The sequence below is a fragment of the Stegostoma tigrinum genome, chromosome 22, assembly GCF_030684315.1.
Source record: "Stegostoma tigrinum isolate sSteTig4 chromosome 22, sSteTig4.hap1, whole genome shotgun sequence".
Lineage (NCBI taxonomy): Eukaryota > Metazoa > Chordata > Chondrichthyes > Orectolobiformes > Stegostomatidae > Stegostoma > Stegostoma tigrinum.
The window spans coordinates 11,646,139-11,667,741 of record NC_081375.1 but is presented as its reverse complement, the minus strand read 5'-3'; the positions used below and the strand labels follow the sequence as shown (position 1 = coordinate 11,667,741).

General features: G+C 48.1%; 1 protein-coding gene across 2 annotated transcripts in view; it reads left to right on the top strand.

Annotated features, from left to right (window-relative positions):
* gcgra (glucagon receptor a) overlaps positions 1-21,603 on the top strand; it is a 185,897-nt gene that overhangs the window by 152,607 nt on the left and 11,687 nt on the right. For both annotated transcript variants that reach the window (XM_059653641.1, XM_059653642.1), the window contains exons 4-12: positions 5,378-5,485; positions 5,625-5,746; positions 6,900-7,006; positions 7,757-7,910; positions 15,686-15,845; positions 17,074-17,134; positions 19,015-19,084; positions 19,186-19,274; positions 20,700-20,838. In XM_059653641.1, coding sequence (XP_059509624.1) covers positions 5,378-5,485; positions 5,625-5,746; positions 6,900-7,006; positions 7,757-7,910; positions 15,686-15,845; positions 17,074-17,134; positions 19,015-19,084; positions 19,186-19,274; positions 20,700-20,838 — 1,010 coding nt within the window. The remainder of the gene's footprint in view (positions 1-5,377; positions 5,486-5,624; positions 5,747-6,899; positions 7,007-7,756; positions 7,911-15,685; positions 15,846-17,073; positions 17,135-19,014; positions 19,085-19,185; positions 19,275-20,699; positions 20,839-21,603) is intronic.

Here is a 21,603-nt window from a genome sequence, read left to right as displayed (position 1 = left end):
GTCTCTGTGTTACTCAGTGGTTATGTCTCTGTGTTACTCAGTGGTTATGTCCCTGTGTTACTCAGTGGTTATGTCTCTGTGTTACTCAGTGGTTATGTCCCTGTGTTACTCAGTGGTTATGTCCCTGTGTTACTCAGTGGTTATGTCTTTGTGTTACTCAGTGGTTATGTCCCTGTGTTACTCAGTGGTTATGTCCCTGTGTTACTCAGTGGTTATGTCTCTGTGTTACTCAGTGGTTATGTCTCTGTGTTACTCAGTGGTTATGTCTCTGTGTTAGTTAGTGGTTATGTCCCTGTGTTACTCAGTGGTTATGTCCCTGTGTTACTCAGTGGTTATGTCCCTGTGTTACTGAGTGGTAATGTCTCTGTGTTACTCAGTGGTTATGTCCCTGTGTTACTGAGTGGTAATGTCTCTGTGTTACTCAGTGGTTATGTCTCTGTGTTACTCAGTGATTATGTCCCTGTGTTACTGAGTGGTTATGTCTCTGTGTTACTCAGTGGTTATGTCTCTGTGTTACTCAGTGGTTATGTCCCTGTGTTACTCAGTGGTTATGTCTCTGTGTTACTCAGTGGTTATGTCTCTGTGTTACTCAGTGGTTATGTCTCTGTGTTACTCAGTGGTTATGTCCCTGTGTTACTCAGTGGTTATGTCTCTGTGTTACTCAGTGGTTATGTTCCTGTGTTACTGAGTGGTTATGTCCCTGTGTTACTCAGTGGTTATGTCCCTGTGTTACTGAGTGGTTATGTCCCTGTGTTACTCAGTGGTTATGTCTCTGTGTTACTCAGTGGTTATGTCTCTGTGTTACTCAGTGGTTATGTCCCTGTGTTACTCAGTGGTTATGTCTCTGTGTTACTCAGTGGTTATGTTCCTGTGTTACTCAGTGGTTATGTCCCTGTGTTACTCAGTGGTTATGTCTCTGTGTTACTCAGTGGTTATGTCCCTGTGTTACTCAGTGGTTATGTCTCTGTGTTACTCAGTGGTTATGTCCCTGTGTTAGTCAGTGGTTATGTCCCTGTGTTACTCAGTGGTTATGTTCCTGTGTTACTCAGTGGTTATGTCTCTGTGTTACTCAGTGGTTATGTCTCTGTGTTACTCAGTGGTTATGTCTCTGTGTTACTCAGTGGTTACGTCCCTGTGTTACTCAGTGGTTATGTCCCTGTGTTACTCAGTGGTTATGTCCCTGTGTTTCTCAGTGGTTATGTCCCTGTGTTACTCAGTGGTTATGTCTCTGTGTTACTCAGTGGTTATGTCTCTGTGTTACTCAGTGGTTATGTCCCTGTGTTACTCAGTGGTTATGTCTCTGTGTTACTCAGTGGTTATGTCCCTGTGTTACTCAGTGGTTATGTCCCTGTGTTACTCAGTGGTTATGTCCCTGTGTTAGTCAGTGGTTATGTCCCTGTGTTACTCAGTGGTTATGTCCCTGTGTTACTCAGTGGTTATGTCTCTGTGTTACTCAGTGGTTATGTCTCTGTGTTACTCAGTGGTTATGTCTCTGTGTTACTCAGTGGTTACGTCCCTGTGTTACTCAGTGGTTATGTCCCTGTGTTACTCAGTGGTTATGTCCCTGTGTTACTCAGTGGTTATGTCTCTGTGTTACTCAGTGGTTATGTCCCTGTGTTACTCAGTGGTTATGTCTCTGTGTTACTCAGTGGTTATGTCCCTGTGTTACTCAGTGGTTATGTCCCTGTGTTACTCAGTGGTTATGTCTCTGTGTTACTCAGTGGTTATGTCCCTGTGTTACTCAGTGGTTATGTCCCTGTGTTACTCAGTGGTTATGTCCCTGTGTTACTCAGTGGTTATGTCCCTGTGTTACTCAGTGGTTATGTCCCTGTGTTACTCAGTGGTTATGTCCCTGCGTTACTCAGTGGTTATGTCCCTGTGTTACTCAGTGGTTATGTCCCTGTGTTACTCAGTGGTTATGTTCCTGTGTTACTCAGTGGTTATGTCCCTGTGTTACTCAGTGGTTATGTCTCTGTGTTACTCAGTGCTTATGTCCCTGTGTTACTCAGTGGTTATGTCTCTGTATTACTCAGTGGTTATGTCTCTGTGTTACTCAGTGGTTATGTCCCTGTGTTACTCAGTGGTTATGCCTCTGTGTTACTCAGTGGTTATGTCTCTGTGTTACTCAGTGGTTATGTCCCTGTGTTACTCAGTGGTTATGTCCCTGTGTTACTCAGTGGTTATGTCTCTGTGTTAGTCAGTGGTTATGTCCCTGTGTTACTCATTGGTTATGTTCCTGTGTTACTCAGTGGTTATGTCCCTGTGTTACTCAGTGGTTATGTCCCTGTGTTACTCAGTGGTTATGTCTCTGTGTTACTCAGTGGTTATGTCCCTGTGTTACTCAGTGGTTATGTTCCTGTGTTACTCAGTGGTTATGTCTCTGTGTTACTCAGTGTTTATGTCCCAGTGTTACTGAGTGGTTATGTCTCTGTGTTACTCAGTGGTTATGTCCCTGTGTTACTGAGTGGTTATGTCCCTGTGTTACTCAGTGGTTATGTCCCTGTGTTACTCAGTGGTTATGTCTCTGTGTTACTCAGTGGTTATGTCTCTGTGTTACTCAGTGGTTATGTCTCTGTGTTACTCAGTGATTATGTCCCTGTGTTACTGAGTGGTTATGTCTCTGTGTTACTCAGTGGTTATGTCTCTGTGTTACTCAGTGGTTATGTCCCTGTGTTACTGAGTGGTAATGTCCCTGTGTTACTCAGTGGTTATGTCTCTGTGTTACTCAGTGGTTATGTCTCTGTGTTACTCAGTGGTTATGTCCCTGTGTTACTCAGTGGTTATGTCCCTGTGTTACTCAGTGGTTATGTCCCTGTGTTACTCAGTGGTTATGTCTCTGTGTTACTCAGTGGTTATGTCTCTGTGTTACTCAGTGGTTATGTCTCTGTGTTACTCAGTGGTTATGTCCCTGTGTTACTCAGTGGTTATGTCCCTGTGTTACTCAGTGGTTATGTCTCTGTGTTACTCAGTGTTATGTCCCTGTGTTACTCAGTGGTTATGTCCCTGTGTTACTCAGTGGTTATATCCCTGTGTTACTCAGTGGTTATGTCTCTGTGTTACTCAGTGGTTATGTCCCTGTGTTAGTTAGTGGTTATGTTCCTGTGTTACTCAGTGGTTATGTCCCTCTGTTACTCAGTGGTTATGTTCCTGTGTTACTCAGTGGTTATGTCCCTGTGTTACTCAGTGGTTATGTCCCTGTGTTAGTTAGTGGTTATGTTCCTGTGTTACTCAGTGGTTATGTCCCTGTGTTACTCAGTGGTTATGTCTCTGTGTTACTCAGTGGTTATGTCCCTGTGTTACTCAGTGGTTATGTCCCTGTGTTACTCAGTGGTTATGTCTCTGTGTTACTCAGTGGTTATGTCCCTGTGTTACTCAGTGGTTATGTCTCTGTGTTACTCAGTGGTTATGTCCCTGTGTTACTCAGTGGTTATGTCCCTGTGTTACTCAGTGGTTATGTCCCTGTGTTACTCAGTGGTTATGTCCCTGTGTTACTCAGTGGTTACGTCTCTGTGTTACTCAGTGGTTATGTCCCTGTGTTACTCAGTGGTTATGTCCCTGTGTTACTCAGTGGTTATGTCTCTGTGTTACTCAGTGGTTATGTCTCTGTGTTACTCAGTGGTTATGTCTCTGTGTTACTCAGTGGTTATGTCCCTGTGTTACTCAGTGGTTATGTCTCTGTGTTACTCAGTGGTTATGTCTCTGTGTTACTCAGTGGTTATGTCTCTGTGTTACTCAGTGGTTATGTCTCTGTGTTACTCAGTGGTTATGTCTCTGTGTTACTCAGTGGTTATGTCTCTGTGTTACTCAGTGGTTATGTCTCTGTGTTACTCAGTGGTTATGTCTCTGTGTTACTCAGTGGTTATGTCCCTGTGTTACTCAGTGGTTATGTCTCTGTGTTACTCAGTGGTTATGTCTCTGTGTTACTCAGTGGTTATGTCTCTGTGTTACTCAGTGGTTATGTCTCTGTGTTACTCAGTGGTTATGTCCCTGTGTTACTCAGTGGTTATGTCCCTGTGTTACTCAGTGGTTATGTCTCTGTGTTACTCAGTGGTTATGTCTCTGTGTTACTCAGTGGTTATGTCTCTGTGTTACTCAGTGGTTATGTCCCTGTGTTACTCAGTGGTTATGTTCCTGTGTTACTCAGTGGTTATGTCTCTGTGTTACTCATTGGTTATGTCCCTGTGTTACTCAGTGGTTATGTCCCTGTGTTACTCAGTGGTTATGTCTCTGTGTTACTCAGTGGTTATGTCCCTGTGTTACTCAGTGGTTATGTCCCTGTGTTACTCAGTGGTTATGTCTCTGTGTTACTCAGTGGTTATGTCTCTGTGTTACTCAGTGGTTATGTCCCTGTGTTACTCAGTGGTTATGTCCCTGTGTTACTCAGTGGTTATGTCTCTGTGTTACTCAGTGGTTATGTCCCTGTGTTACTCAGTGGTTATGTCCCTGTGTTACTCAGTGGTTATGTCCCTGTGTTACTCAGTGGTTATGTCTCTGTGTTACTCAGTGGTTATGTCCCTGTGTTACTCAGTGGTTATGTCTCTGTGTTACTCAGTGGTTATGTCCCTGTGTTACTCAGTGGTTATGTCCCTGTGTTACTCAGTGGTTATGTCCCTCTGTTACTCAGTGGTTATGTCCCTGTGTTACTCAGTGGTTATGTCCCTGTGTTACTCAGTGGTTATGTCCCTCTGTTACTCAGTGGTTATGTCCCTGTGTTACTCAGTGGTTATGTCTCTGTGTTACTCAGTGGTTATGTTCCTGTGTTACTCAGTGGTTATGTCCCTGTGTTACTCAGTGGTTATGTCCCTGTGTTACTCAGTGGTTATGTCCCTCTGTTACTCAGTGGTTATGTCTCTGTGTTACTCAGTGGTTATGTCTCTGTGTTACTGAGTGGTTATGTCCCTGTGTTACTCAGTGGTTATGTCCCTGTGTTACTCAGTGGTTATGTCCCTCTGTTACTCAGTGGTTATGTCTCTGTGTTACTCAGTGGTTATGTCTCTGTGTTACTCAGTGGTTATGTCCCTCTGTTACTCAGTGGTTATGTCCCTGTGTTACTCAGTGGTTATGTCCCTGTGTTACTCAGTGGTTCTGTCCCTCTGTTACTCAGTGGTTATGTCTCTGTGTTACTCAGTGGTTATGTCCCTGTGTTACTCAGTGGTTATGTCCCTGTGTTACTCAGTGGTTCTGTCCCTCTGTTACTCAGTGGTTATGTCTCTGTGTTACTCAGTGGTTATGTCCCTGTGTTAGTTAGTGGTTATGAAGCTGGGTTAGTTAATGGTTTTCAAGCTGGGTTATTCAGTGGTTATCAATCAAACTGGGGCTAACATCAGATTCCATTCGCAAACCTTGAGTGAAATGGTCCCCTGTGTTTTATCGGTAGGTGTCGTGTGTAATCGGACCTTCGATAAGTACGCCTGTTGGCCCGATGGCCTCCCAAACACCATTGTGAACATTTCGTGCCCCTGGTACTTACCGTGGTATAATACAGGTACACGCCTTTCAGTGAGAACTTCCAATGATGTCGCTTGGATAAAAACTAAATAAACTAGAAGCAATGAATTGTGCAGTGCGGGAGAGTTCTGCCTGAATTTAATGCAAAGGAGGTGATTAATTTCCGCCTCTTACAGTGCAGGATGGCTTCGTTTTCAGAAAGTGCGGGCCTGACGGTAACTGGGTGATGGACACCATTAAACAGCCCTGGAGAGACAGCAGCCAGTGCAAAGATGATCCCAAGGATGACCGAGCTCAGGTGGGAGCATGGATATCCCCAGAACCGGCTAGCTGTCGGAATGACTGAACCATTACAGTGGGTTGTGAACGTTTGTACTGGGGCCCGCAATCCATCACAAGACAGGCAAAGCACCTCTGCCAGCCCTGCTTCAATCTTTATCAAACACGAAAGAACTGCGGATGCTTTAAATCAGGAGCAAAAACAGAAGTTGCTGCAAAAGCTTAGCAGGTCTGGCAGCATCTGTGAAAAAAAGGCTCTGAGGAACGGTCACTAGACCCGAAACATTAACTCTGATTTTTTTCTTCACAGATGCTGCCAGACCTGCTGAGCTTCTCCAGCAACTTCTGTTTTTGCTCTTGCTTCAATCTTTATTGATTGAGATGTAGAGACCGAATGTTATGCTGGGTCTTTGATGGATGTTCAATGCGATGCTGCTGTTTTGAGGGGAGGTGATGGCCTAGTGGTATCATCGCTGGACTGTTAATGCAGAGACCCAGATAATGTTCTGGGACCGAGGTTCGAACCTCACCAGGGCAGAGGGTGGAATTTGAATTCAATAAATATCTGGAGCTAAGAGTCTAATGATGACCATGAGCCCTTGCTGATGGTCGGGTCAAAAGCCCTTCTGGTTCAGTAATGTCATTTAGGGATGTAAACTGCCATCTTTACGGGGCCTGGCCTACATGTGACTCCAGACCCACAGTAATGTGGTCGGCTCCCAACTGCCCTCTGGGCAATAAATGTTGGCCTAGCCAATAATACCCACATCCTGTGAATGAATAATGAGGAAAGAATGCTGAATTTCTAATCATATTCTATAGAAACAGCTCCATGCCTGGGCTATGGGAAAGGAGTATGGAAATGGAGGAACTCAGACTGGTGTTTCAAAGAGTGAGCATCCACACAATATAACAAATGGCCTCTGCACTCTGCCTTCCTGTATTATATTCTTTAGATTCCATCTCCTTTTTTTGCTGCGATGTGTATAATGATATCTGCTCAGATATTCTCTGATCACCATGTCTCTCAACTGTTTTTCATCAGAATTAACAAAGATGGTTGTTTTCCGGCATTTCTGCCCAAAAACTGTTTTGGGGCTCCCTCTGGAATCCCGGAGCTGCTGTCCTACCCATCGTGCCTTTGGTAATCAATGTTTTCTGTCACTTTTCAGCAGGAACAAGGGAAGATTTTACACGGTTTCAAGATAATGTACACAGTGGGATATTCGCTGTCTTTAGGGACCCTGGTGTTGGCCCTGGGAATTCTGGTGGGATTTGGGTAAGAGTTCGGTGATGCAATCAAATATCGAGCCGCTAATACTTTGATCTTTCACCTCTAGTTCTCTGGCCTTTCATTTCGAGTGCAATGACTTTCCACTTATAGTACACACACTTTTCACCTGTAATGTGCTAACGTTATCTCTAGTTCTCCGACCTCTCACCTCCAGCGCGCTGACCTTTGACCTGTTGACCGTGGATCTCCATCCAGGCCGGAGATGTGGGTCAAAGTTGATCCCTTCACTCTAACAATCGAAACAATCACTCGAGCCAAATGAGTCCGCTGCAAAGAATGAGTCAAACATTCTGCTGAATGGTCAGCCTGTGCCAAGAGATGGTGGGCTCCCGTGGTGCCCTGGTACCATTCCTACCTCTGGACCAGGAGGCCCAGGCTCAACTCCCACCTGCTCTGGAGGTGTGTCACAACATGTCTGAACGGCTGATTAGAAAATGTCTTCAACCAGGCGATACGGGTCAGTGTGGAGTAAATCAGGATGGGCCGCGGAAGATGATTTGGCATTGGGGAAGAGTGGGGGTGGGGGGGGCGGGGGGGAGGGGGTGGTGGGTCTAACTCTGCAGCTAATTGCCCTCCACCCAATCTTGGTATTCATATCAGAGACACAGTCTTTTCCAAAACTGGGGCAGCGTTCACCCTCCCCTTCACACGAAGCTCGCAGGAAGTGAAATCCAGTCCCGCTGATCTGAAACCTGTCTGACCCACCATTCTTAATCGTCTGTATCTTTCCTCCAGGAAACTTCACTGTATGCGGAACTACATCCACATGAACCTGTTTGCCTCTTTCATCCTTCGAGCAGTCTCTATCCTCATTAAAGACGCTCTTTTTAAAACGCAGTACAAACAAATCACAGAGGATGTTGATATTAAAGTCTGGTTTAACAATGAGGTAGGTCATCTCTGGTGATTTCATGTTGGTTTGAAGGGGAGACACTCACTGGTAACCAGATAATTGCCCATCATATTTTTTACAAATCTTCCTCAGGTATCACTGACAACATTTATTGCCAATGTTTATCGCCCTTGAGCTGTGGGTGGCACGATGTCTCAGCGGTTAGCCCTGCTGCTTCACAGCACTGGGCCCGCAGGTTCAATTCCACCTTCGGGCGACTGCCTGTGTGGAGTTTGCACATTCTCCCCGTGTCTGTGCGGGTTTCCTCCCACAGCCCAAAACGTGCAGTTTAGGGTGGATGCGCCATGCTAAGTTGCCTGTAGCGTCCCGGGATGTGAAGGCTGGGTGAGTTAGCCGTGGGAAATACAGGGTTACAGTAACTGGGTGAGATGTCTTACACAGCGTTGGCGTGGATTTGCCAAATGGCCCGCTCCCATGCCATGGAGATTCTAACTCAGTGCCTCGCTGGGCAATGAAGAGCCACCACATTATCTTTGGCCTGGAGTCACGCACAGGTCAGGATGGCGGATCTCCTTCCTGAAAGGCCATTAGCAAACTGGATGGTTTTGGCAACAATGTATGCCACGAGGCAAACTCAAGAACTTTGTTGGATTCAAACTTCACCCTCTCAGCCACGATCCCAAGAACATTAGCCTTGGGCCTTTGGATAGGTGGTCCAGTGATATTGAAACCACATGAGCACCTCCACAGTGGCTCAGTGGTTAGCACTGCAGCCTCACAGTGCCAGGGATCTGGGTTCAGTTTCACGCTCGGGCGACTGACTGTGTGGAGTTTGCACATCCTCCCCATGTCTGCGTGGGTTTCCTCCGGGTGCTCCGGTTTCCTCCCACAGCCCAAAAATGTGCAGGCTAGGTGGGTTAGCCATGCCAAATTACCCCTAGTGTTCAGGGATGTGTAGATTTGGGGGGTAATAGGGGGATGGGTATGGATGGGGTGCCCTGAGGGTTGGTGTGGACTTGTTGGGCCAGAGGGCCTATTTCCACACTGTAGGGATTCTATACAGCTGCCCCACTCCATTGGGGATAGACGCTACCTGATAAATCGGAAATATTCATGTCAGGATACCATCCAGCCAGCCAGGATTTGGGAATTGTACATGATCAGAAGCTGGTCACATGGGCCAGTGCATTTCTGGGCCCATTCAGCCCCTTCCCCCAACTCTGCTAAAGAAAGCAAAGAAACAGTAAAGAACTCTTGAGCTGGATAAAACACTTTGCTGTTCTTCAAATCCTTTTGACAATGGTTCAGTGTGATTAGCCCAAGGATCTAATGATTAATGAAACAAGCAGTTTGCTTAGTCCAGGATTACATGAGATGTTTAGTCCATAATTAGGGAATGAACACAGTCTCAATTGAATCCTGTTTCCCGTGAGGTCTAGCCCAAGTGTAAGTACAGACTATTAAAATGCTGGAGGATTTTTATAGAAACTGGGAGCTGATGTGGAGCAAGGTAACTGTCAGCCCAGAGAGGTGTACATTAGCTCGGAGTTTCACTGTTGTCTATCGGAGCCCGGCTGTAACACTCCTCCAGGCAGGATCAAAGACCACAGCAAAAAACTGACCTGAAATTGACAGTCTTGTGGAATGGCACCAGAACACTGAGTGAATGAATGATTTTTCCATTGTCGTGTGTACTTTTTCAGTGAGGAAAACAGTGAAATGTAGTGAACAGCTTTTCCACAGTCGCTATGGTCTGGCACTATTTTAAATAGTTTTTAAAAATAAGGGAAAGAAATAGAAAGGCATAGCTTAGAGAGAGTCCATCAGACCTGAACATACTAGTGCAGTTGGCCAGTGCTTCCCAATAGTTTGCTGCATGCTACAAGGGAGACAGTTTTAACCAGTTGTCCTCATCGGGAAACGGGGACCATCTAAATTTTACACCCCACTGGGTCTGACTTTTACCGACAACAGCAGAGAACCGGATTGGCTGGAGAATAAATCCAAGGGGCAGAATCTTTTGCTGCTCCTGGGGATGAACTTGGAGATGGGAATGGGGCTTAACTAGGAAAGGCACCACCTAACCAGCTCCAGCTGGACTGTGTTGCCGAGGTACCCAGCTGCCCTCACTTTCACCTCACCCGTGCACCCCCATTCCCTCCAATCCCCGACCCTAGACTCTCACAGCCGCATCTACATGTCACCTGGGCACTGCCATTATCCAGGGATTTGGTGGGTGGGGGCGAGTGCTGCTGTTGTTGGTGGGGAGAGAGGAAGGCGTGTTGTCCTTCCTCCGCTGGCCACAACCTGCCCTGTGGCGCTACTGAGAGCTGGAGCTGCCAGCCTCTGATTGGCAGGAATTGACACCTTCCCATTCCCCCTTGATCCTGAGGCAGGCCCGTCACTCTGTCATTGCTGAGGAAGGTGACACAGCTGTCCAACGACAGCCAGGACCTCTCCAACGTTCCAACAGGAGCTTCACCCAATCCTGTGGGATTCCCATCTGGGGAGTTAGGGGCAAAGCTACGCACTCCCTGTAGTGGAATCCCCACCCAGATGCAGAGCTTCCCTGACTCAGAGCCACCGTTGGGAGTTTCAGCATTCACCTCTTCAGGTTTCCCACCCAGTATCCCAAAGTCAGAGTGAATGTATTGGATTTAATCCTGCCTCTGAACCCAGACAGTGCAAGAATTGTAAATTGCAGATTGCTTTCCCCCCTATTGACGGTCCCCAGCCTGACTGAGACAAATTACTCATTTCTAATCATTGAATCTCTACAGTACAGGGAAAGGCCAGTCAAGTGATGCACTGGCCCCCTGCCCCCAAGAATATCCCAGACCCAACCCCCTACTCTATCCTTGTAATCCTGCGTTTCCTTGGCCAATCCATCTGACCTGCATATCTTTGGGAGGAAACCGGAGCACCCGGAGGAAACCCACGCAGACACGGGGCGAATGTGCAAACTCCACACAGACAGTCGCCCGATGGTGGAATCGAACCCGGGTCCCTGGTGCTGTGAGGCTGCAGTGCTAACCACTGAACCACCGTGCTGCCCAGATCCTTTAATGGAGCCTTGCTTGATAGATCATACTTTTAATTTATTTTTAGTTAACATGACTGAAAAACATTCCCATGAGGCTGCAGATGTGCCCTATGGGAGGCACAATTTAAGGAGAAGGAGCACTGTATGATTGGCTAATCTCTGGCAGTACCTGGAGGCTCCCACTTTCTGAACTGTGCTGACAAAGCAGCTTGGTCATCACTTGTGAAGAATGTTGCTCATTTCCCTCTTTCTCCCCCCGGCCTCATAGCAACAAATGCTGTCCAGTTTAGGTCAGAGGCAACTGTAACCTCAAAAGGGTTTGCACAGAATCCACTAAGAAGACAGACATAACGGGAATTGCAGATGCTGGAGAATCCGAGATAATGAGGTGTGGGGCTGGATGAACACAGCAGGCCAAGCAGCATCTCAGGAGCACAAAAGCTGATGTTTCGGGCCTAGACCCTTCATCAGAAACTAGGCCCGAAACGGCAGCTTTTTTGCTCCTAAGATGCCGCTTGGCCCGTTGTGTGGTCATCCAGCTCCATGGTTTCTTTTTGTCTCTGTGTTTGCCAAAACGATTCTGATCCATTACTGATGTCCAATGTGTTTGAGCTGGTTTTAGGTCCTCAATATTGTGGACCATGCTCGCCACTGTCGACGAAGCCTTCATAATACAATCCTCATCCGTTTCCCATTGATTGCAGTTAATAGAACTTTATGCCTCTATAAATTTTCTCCACAACAAACCAAGTGCATTTACTAAATTTGTTTCATGTTAACCTTCTGCACTCATTAGAAGCAGCACTTCCTGGGTAACTCACACTCTCACACTGGCTCCTAAGTTAGCAGCAACTTCAAAATCTGTGTAAAGGAGTATGAGCACAGCAGCCAAGCAGCATCAGAGGAGCAGGAAAGCTTGATGTTTCGGGTTGACACCCTTCTTCAGAAATGGGGGAGGGCAAGGGGATTCTGAAATAAATAGGGAGAAAGGAGGAGGCGGATAGAAGATGGATAAAGGAGAAGATAGGATGAGAGGACACAGACAGGTCAAAGAGGCGGGGTTAGAGCCAGTGAAGGTGAATATAGGTGGGGAGGTAGGGAGGGGATAGGTCAGTCCAGGGAGGACGGGTGATCCGCAAAGCGGTCCCCAAGTCTCCGCTTGGTTTCCCCAATGTAGAGGAAGCCACAAACGTCCTCTTTTTTCAAAGACCGCAACTTCCCCTCCACAGTGATCAAAAATGCCCTCGACCGTGTCTCCCGCATTTCCCGCAACTCATCCCTGACTCCCCCATCCGCAATAATAACCAAAACAGAATCCCCCTTGTCCTCAGGTACCACCTCACCAACCTCCAAATCCAACGCATCATCCTATGACATTACTGCCATCTGCAATCTGACCCCAATACCAAAGACATTTTTCCCTCCCTACCCTATGTGCTTTCCGGAGGGACCACTGTCTCTGGGACTCCCTTGTCCACTCCACACTCCCCTCCAGCCGCACCACCCACGGCCCTTTTCCCTGCAACCGCAGGAAGTGCTACACGTGCCCGATACCTCACCCCCATCCCAGGCCCTAAGAAGACCTTCCACATCAAACAGATGTTCACCTGCACGTCTGCTAATGTGATATACTGTGTCCACTGTTCCCGTGGTGGCCTCCTCTACATCGGGAAGACCAAGCGGAGGTTTGGGGACCGCTTTGCAGAACACCTCCGCTCTGTTCGCAACAAACAACGACACCTCCCAGTCGTGGACCATTTTAACTCCCCCTCCCACTCCTCGGACGACATGTCCATCCTGGGCCTCCTGCAGTGCCACAATGAAACTACCCGAAAGATGCAGGAACAGCAACTCATGTTCCGCTTGGGAACCCTGCAGCCCAATGGTATCAATGTGGACTTCACAAGCTTCAAAATCTCCCCTCTCTCAAACACATCCCAAAACCAGCCCAGCCAGTCCCCGCCTCTCTAACCTGTCCTTCCTCCCACCCATTTCCTCCTCCCACCTCAAGCGCCACCCCCATCCCCTACCCACAAACCTTATCCCGCACCCCCCCCGACCTGTCCATCCTCCGTGGACTGACCTATCCCCCCCAACTCCCCACTTACATTCACCTTCACTGGCTCTAACCCCGCCTCTTTGACCTGTTTGTCTCCTCTCACTCTATCTTCTCCTTTATCCATCTTCTATCTGCCTCCTCCTCTCTCCCTATTTATTTCAGAATCCCCTTCCCCTCCCCCATTTCTGAAGAAGGCTCTCAGCCCGAAACATCAGCTTTCCTGCTCCTCTGATGCTGCTTGGCCTGCTGTGTTCATCCAGCTCTACACCTTGTTATCTCAGATTCTCCAGCATCAGCAGTTCCTGCTGTCTCTGTGTCAAAAACTGTGGTTACTTTTCAAAAAAATGTACTTAATAAAGTTTGCAAAAGGGCATTATAAGGTATTTTAACTTAAAAATAACAGAACATAGATTAAATTCAACTTAAGCATGTATTATTCATTGATGCTTTCGTACAATTACAATTCTCTTGATTTTTAAATTAACATTCCATTTAACGGAAAGTGCCACTGAGTGAGATCAAAGTTAGTCCAGACAGTGTCAGGGAGAGTGAAGAGAGATTTCTACACTAACCGTACCTGAGCAAGGAGAGTTTGTCTAGGCCCGAAGCATCAGCTTTCCTGCTCCTCTGTTGCTGCCTGGCCTGCTGTGTTCATCCAGCTTCACACCTTGTTATCTCAGAGTTTGTACCCTCACTGGTTCTCAGATTCCATTTCCTGCCACGAATGTTCGTTCACGTTGCTGAGAGAGATAAAGATGGGCAGCACAGGACGTACATGAAGGATTTTTATCCACTCGGAAGAGAATAATTTTAATCACCTTGTGGGAACTTGTTATGAACGGTCCAGAACAGTTTTCACATCCCAGCCTGAGTTTGCTCCCTGTCCAACCCCCACCCCCCCCAAAAAAAAGAGGAGACAGGGGCCTGGTGCTAATATCACTGGACGGTTAATCCAGGGACCCAGATAGTGTTCTGGGGACCCAGGTTCGAATCCCGCTACAGCAGATGGTGGAATTTGAATTCAATAAATATCTGGAATTAACAGTCTAATGATGACCATGAATCCATTGTCGATTGTCATTCAAACCCATCTGGTTCGCTAATTGCCTTTAGGGAAGGAGACTGCCATCCTTACCTGGTCTGGCCTACATGCGACTCCAGACCCACAGCAATGTGGTTGGCTGTGGACTGCCCTCTGGGCAATTAGGGAGGGGCAATAAATGCTGCCCTAGCCAGCAACGCCCTCATTCTGTGAATAAATAAAGGGGGGATAATCTTCTGGCCATCATCAAACTGGGCAATGGGCAAAGTGGGGCTCAGTGTGTCTTCCCCATCAATTCATTCACAATTTACAGCATGAGTATGGATTCCTGTTCCCTTACAGGACGAGCCTGCTTTTTATGTCGTCCGCTAGACTTTCCAATTAATATCAGTTGTGCTCAATAACACCTAGGGTATGCTCTTAGACACACTCAGTGATGTAGCATTTATAACATTATCAGCTCCTGCTCCTTACAAAGTCTTGACAACACAGAAAGAGGCCATTCTTCTCCATTGGTCCAAGCTGGGGCTTATGCTCCACACAGACTTCCTCCCCGGACTCGTCTGGTGCAGTAGTAATGTCTCTACCTCTGGGCCAGAGGGTCAGGGTTCAAATCCCATCTATCCTGGGAGTGTGTCATAGTATATCTGACCAGGTTCATTATCCCTAAACTGCCTCAGGGACAGAGAGTATAGACGAGATTTTATTGCCGTGGTAGGGAAGTCCAAAACCAGAGGACATAGGTTTAAAGTGAGAAGGGAAAGTTCATGAGAAGGGATTGCCCTCATGTCTCCACAACCTTTTAGCATGTTGCACAGTCTAGCCACTCTCTGAGTAAAGACATTTCACCTAAATGCTTCTGGATTTGCAGATTCATTGCATTCCCATCCCCCCAGACTTGGTCTTTGCAAGTAGAAATATTGTCTCTAAGGGGGAAAAAAAGACCAATCAAAGTTATCACCAACTTTATTTGTAGCCTTTACAGTCCCTATCGAGTCTGCAGCTGCATTTCTCTTTTCTAGGATAAGGACCCCTGAATGCACAATAGTTTGTGTCAGATACACCTCTCAGTTTCGGCCATGTTCCTGTGAATCTGTTTTGCATTCTCAGTCTATCTTTTTCTAAAAGAGAGATGAGAAGTGTTTATGGTTTATGTGTGGTCAAAGTAAGGCTCTGGACAAGTTTAACATCACTTCTCAACTCTAACCTCCCCCAACCCCAGAAACGAACCCTCATGCTTTGTTTCGCCTTCTTGTGGCCCCTACGTCACTATTTTGTAGTTTCGCGCCAAATCCCTTGGCTCTTCAAACTCATCGGGAGATTCGTTTTTTTCCCCGAGGATAATGAGACCACCTTCCCTCCTGCCAAACCTGGCCGTTCATTTCACACACACACACACGCGCACGCGTGCACACACACGCGCATGCGCGCGCACACATACACACACACGCGCACACACACCACACACACACGCGCACGCGCGCACACATACACACACACGCGCACACACACGCGCATGCGCGCACACACCACACACACACACACACACACACACACACACACACACACACACACACACACACACACACACACACACACACACGTTTTACACTCCTGCACCCATTCAGCAATGAATGATCTAACCCGTGTTTCTCTCTTTCACACAGACCGCAGCAGGTTGCAGAACAGCTCAAGTCCTCATGCAATATTGCATCGGGGCGAATTACTATTGGCTGCTGATTGAAGGGATCTACTTACACAACCTGCTGGTGATTGCTGTCTTCTCCGAAAAGAGCTACTTTAATATTTATTTATGCATCGGCTGGGGTAGGTGTTCAGTTCCCTCCTGCTCATTGTTATCTGGGAACAGGGATTCGCCATCATCAGTCAGATCACTGTCACGACCATTTCCAATGGACCCCAGCACTTCAAAAGGAATCCTTGCTAGATCAGTGGATCGTTCAGTCACAGCCCCCTCCGGCAACTTCGAGTCACGGAGCTGTACAGCATGGAAAGAGGCCCTTCGGCCAACTCATCCATGCCAACCAGATATCCTAAACTAATCTAGTTCCATTTTCCAACATTTGTCCCATATCCCTCTAAACCCTTCCTAGTCATGTACCCATCCTGATGCCTTTTAAATGTTATAATTATACCAGCCTCCACCACCTCCTCTGGCAGCTCATTCCATACACGCACCATCCCCTGTGTGAAAATGTTACCCCTTAGGCCCCTTTTAAAGCTTTCCCTTCTCACTTTAAACCTATGCCCTCTGGTTTTGGACTTCCCTAACATAGCAATAAAATCTCGTCTATACACTCTGTCCATGCCCCTCATGATTTTATAAACCTCCATAAGGTCAGCCCTCAGCTTCCGACCCTCCAGGGAAAATAGTCCCAGCCTGTTCAGCCTCTCCCTATAGCTCAAACCCTCCAGTCCCTGGCAACATCCTTGTAAATCTTATCAGCACGCTCTCAAGTTTAACAGCATCGTCCCTGTAGCACGTCAGGATGTGTAATCCCCTCCTCCCGGGCTGGTTACTGCAGCTGTTTCATTTGAATGCAATACTCGGTGATATCTCAGTGAAAGCTCCACTTCATTGGGAAGGTCTGGAGCTCAGTCTGACCCAGTGCTCTGAATGATCAGCTTGAGATCGTATTGAATGACAGAACAGGCTCACGAGGCTGAATGGCCTACTCCTGCTCTATTTCTTAATACACTTGAGAAGAACCAGAACATGTTGGAGGCATTCCAACTGCCATCACGCCCCCTTGGTGAGCCCAGGGTGGCAAGAGGTGTAGCCAGCCCAGTGCCCATGTGGGCATCAGGTGAGATTTGGGTTTGGGTGTTTCCACAGAAGGCCAGGCCTAACTTCACCATCAATACCACACATCAATTATCACTCTCCATCATCGGAAATGATGAAATGAGGAGAGTGAGCTCCAGGCAAAGGCCAGGCATAGACACGATGTTATGGTAGTGCACTGTCTTCCAAAAGGATTCCCACTTTCACTCTGCAGTAACCCAGACTGTACTGTTTTATGTTGGTTTTCAGGATCACCAGTGTTATTCGTCGTCCCCTGGGTCGTTGTCAAGTATTTATATGAAAATACTGGGTAAGTTGATCCAATGGCATGAATGTTTGGTTCTGGAGCCTGTGTCACTTTTCCACAACCCTGAGGGGAAGGGGGTTGGTGGGGGTGGGGGTGGGGTAAGTGGAATACGTGCGCTGCCAATAGGTCACCCCGTTCCACAAACCTCCGACACGGGCAAACGATCGATTAAGTCACCACGATGGCCTGACTTCGACTGCCATCCGACACAATACGGCCTCACGCCAGGCTCCATCAACAATCTCAAAGTAAACTTGCAGGGCTAGTACAGACACAGTGAGCCGAACGGCCTCTTTCTAAGTTCGAACACGATATGGAGGTGCCAGTGTTGGACTGGGATGGACAAGATCAGAAGTCACACGACATTTGGTCATAGTCCACCAGGTTGGTTTGAGATCACATGCTTTTAGAGCACTAGCTAGCCAGTTAGTTAGTTAATCTATGATTAGAGTGTGTTTTGCTTCATGGCTGGTAGCTTGACCCATCAAATTGCCTTCTGTGACACTGAATTCCATAGATTCACCACTCTCTGGCTGAAGAAGTTTCTTCTTATCTCCGCTCTCAAAGGTCTTCCCTTTACTCTAAGGCTGTTCCCTCAGGTCCCAGTCTCTCCTACCAATGGAGATAGCTTCCCAACATCCATTTTATCCTCGTTATTCAGTATTCTGTAGGTTTCAATTAGATCCCCTCTCATCCTTCTAAACTCCAATGAGAATAGTCCCAGAGTCCTCAAACATTCCTCATATGTTAAGCTTTCCATTCAGGAATGATGCAGGACTTGAACCTGGGCCTTCTGCTCCAGGGGTCAGAGCCCTACCACTGTACCACAAAGATTCTGAGAGCCAGAGCTTCACTCGGTGCAGTGATGTCCATCTCAGAGGGGGAGCACCGAGTCTCTCATTCCATTAGAGGAAGTTGACTCTAAGAGTGCCATCCACAGAAGGATGAGGTGAGCATATACCCACTCATTCTGTGCAAATTTTATAGGAGGTTCGGACACACAGTTTCAGGAATTGCTACAAACCTGGATGGAATTGTTTTCTTTATTGGGATAGCGTGGGGCTGGACGATGGAGTGAGGCTGGAAGGTTGGGCAAATTTTATTTGATTGCTTGTTGTCTTCCTAAAAAAATGGCAGTGCTTACAGGACGAAATGTGGCCATTCTGCCCGTAGGATCTCTGCTGGTGTTAACAGTTCCACCCTTATTCATGTAACGCTACCAACATACTTCCTGTCTCTCTGCTGTCCTCAAGCAACCGAACAACTGTCCCTCCCAACAACAGCAATAAAAGGAGCAAATTGAAGATTTGAAAATTGAATCCTTTGTCAGAACATTCTGGGAACAATTAGTGCTCGGAGGGAGCAGTGGCTGAAAAATCCCACTGGGTTTGGGGTCTTTAACACTTTCACCATCCTCAGTTGCCTTCCCAATGCATGCTGCAGATACTGATCCTGACCGAGGCCAGTCACGGAGGCATATAGCACCGACGAGGACCTTCGTCCCATCAACCTATCTGTATTAACCTCACGTTCCAGAAGTAGGCCCATTGCCATGAGAATTATGACATTTCCAGTGCTCCTCCATGTACTTTTTCAAAAAGTTTGTGATGTTTCCCATCTCCCAACCAATACATTCCAGATTCCCAACGCCGTCTGGATACCAATCCTAATGGAAAAGAAACAAATGTAGGGAATCGAGCATCACCAGGAGCTAAAAGGTGCATTTCTGACTCAGGTCAAGGTGTCATCGAGCCCCAGTAACCAAACCTTGGAGTTTGTGTTGATGATGCTTGTTGGGAGAAAGTGGAATCCAGGACAGGGCGAGTCAGTTTCTCAGTTCTGCCACTGATGTTCAAACTCACCAAAACCTTGTTTACCTGCAGGTGTTGGACAACAAACAAAAACATGGCGTTCTGGTGGATCATCCGTTCTCCTATCCTACTCTCTATACTGGTACAGTGGACAATATTTCACCCCAAGCACAAAATTACACCATCGAAATTCAGGCAGCACTCTAACATTAATTCGTACATGGCCTCTTTGTTTTCTTCCAGATCAATTTCTTCATTTTTATCAGAATTATTCACATTCTTGTGTCTAAACTTAGAGCTCACCAGATGAGGTACACCGATTATAAATTCAGGTACGACTATTTGTTTAATCTTTCAGGTTATCCTCCCCTTCCAGCCTCTCCTCTCCATCCATCCATCACATCCTTTCCTTTACCATCCAGGGGTCTGGACGGTGGGGTCTGGGCAGCGCAGTCTGGAAGGTGGTGTCTGGACGGAGGGGTCTGGACAGAGGGGTCTGGACATTCGGGTCTGGATGGTGCAGTTTGAACAGTGGTGTCTGGACGGAGGGGTCTGGACGTTTGGGTCTGGACGGTGCGGTCTGGGTGGTGAGGTCTGGCTGGTGGGGTCTGGAAGTTGCAATCTGGACGGTGTGGTCTGGACAGTGGAGTCTGAATGGAGGGGACTGGATGGAGAGATCTGGACGGTGCAGTCTGGATGATGCAGTCTGGACGGTGGGGTCTGGATGGTGCGGTCTGGACGATGCAGTCTGGATGGTGGAATCTGGACGGAGGGGTCTGGAAAGAGGGTTCTGGTCGGAGGTGTCTGGATGGATGGGTCTGGTCGCTGCAGTCTGGACAGAGGGGTCTAGTTGGTGCAGTCTGGACGGAGGGGTCTGGTCGGTGCGGTCTGGACGGAGGGGTCTGGACAGAGAGGTCTGGACGGAGGGGTCTGGTTGGTGCGGTCTGGACAGAGGGGTCTGGACGTTGCAGCTTGGACGGAGGGGTCTGGTCGGTGCGGTCTGGACAGAGGGGTCTGGCCGGTGCAGTCTGGATGGAGGGGTCTGGACAGTGCAGTCTGGACGGAGGGGTCTGGTCAGTGCGGTCTGGACAGTGGGGGTGCTGACCCTTTTCTTTCATGCTAGCTCTGATCCTCCCAGTAACAGTGACCCAGACAATGTGAGTGCCTGCCTGTCTCTCAGCACAGCTCTCAGTGCTGCCCACTGGGCGTTCGGGCATTCCTGAGGTGGGGGGGTGGGGGGCGTGGAATCAGGTGGACGGCGATGGGTCAGGGGTCATGGAGTGGGGGTTGGGGTTTGGGTTATCGAACAGGGGTGGCTGTGACTTCCTCCCCAACACTGGGTCCCTCAGCCAGAAACAATGTGTGTTTGAATGAGGGTGAAGCTGGTTTAGGGTCAGGGTGCGGACACCCGGAGTGAGGACCGGCCCATTATCCTCACCGTCTGACCAGGGCCTGGCCACGGAAGGGACCCTGATGGAAATCACTTCCAATCCAGGCTGGGGAGCCTAACTAGGCAGCCTCACTGGCCTGTCAGCCAGGACCGGGATCCACTCAGCCAGGACTGGGATCCAGTGTTGAAGGGGAGTGTGGGGGAAGTGAACGAAGAGTTGACAAACTAGCTGATGTGAGAGAGCTGGGATTGCAAGGCCTTGCTGATGGTTGAGGAGCTGGTTTGGAGGTGGTGGGTCGCAGCTCAGCTCTGTTCGCTCCGCTGTCACCAACTGTCTCTCTATGTGCCTGCGTCTCTCTCCCCGCAGACTGGCCAAGTCCACGCTGACTCTGATCCCATTGTTGGGGATCCATGAAGTGGTGTTTGCCTTTATCACAGATGAACACGCACAGGGGACTCTTCGACACGTCAAGCTCTTCTTCGATCTCTTTTTAAATTCCTTTCAGGTACGGCCCACCTCAGCAGCGATGGCCCTGATTCATTTGACTCTCTCAGAGGGAATGGTGGGGGCTGGGGTGATGCGATTCAGTCAGGGTTTCCATGGCAGTGTGCTCTTTGCCTGTATGTTGCAGCCTGGAGCCAAGGATTGTGATGGTGGAGGTCCCAGTGATATTTTTTGTATTATGTTGTATTTTTGTCAAACGCTGCTCCGCGAACTCTCCCACCTGTACTGTTGGCGCGTGCTGGGTGTTTGGGGGTGAGTTTGCATGTTGATGTTTGGCCATGTTGCCAATGTGCCGCCTTTCATCGTCATAGAAACCCTACAAGGCGGAAACAGGCCCTTCAGCCCAACAAGTCCACACTGACCCTCAGAGCATCCCACCCAGACCCACCCCCACGATAACCTACCTAACCTGCACACCCCTGAACACTATAGGAAATTTCCAATGGCCAATCCACCTGACCTGCACATATTTGGGCTGTGGAAGGAAACCGGGGGTGGTGGGGTGGTGTTGGGGTGGGGGGAAAGAGACATAGGGAGAATGTGCAAACTGCACACAGACAGTCGCCCGAGGAAGGAATCAAACCCGGGTCCGTGGCGCTGTGAGGCAGCAGGGATAGCCAGAGGTTTTTTCCTAGGGTGGAGGTAGCTATTACAAGGGGGCATAGTTTTAAAGTGAGTGGAGGTAGATATCGGGGAGACATCAGAGGTAAGTTCTTTACTCAGAGAGTTGGAGGGGCGTGGAATGCATTGCCAGAGAGGGTAGTGG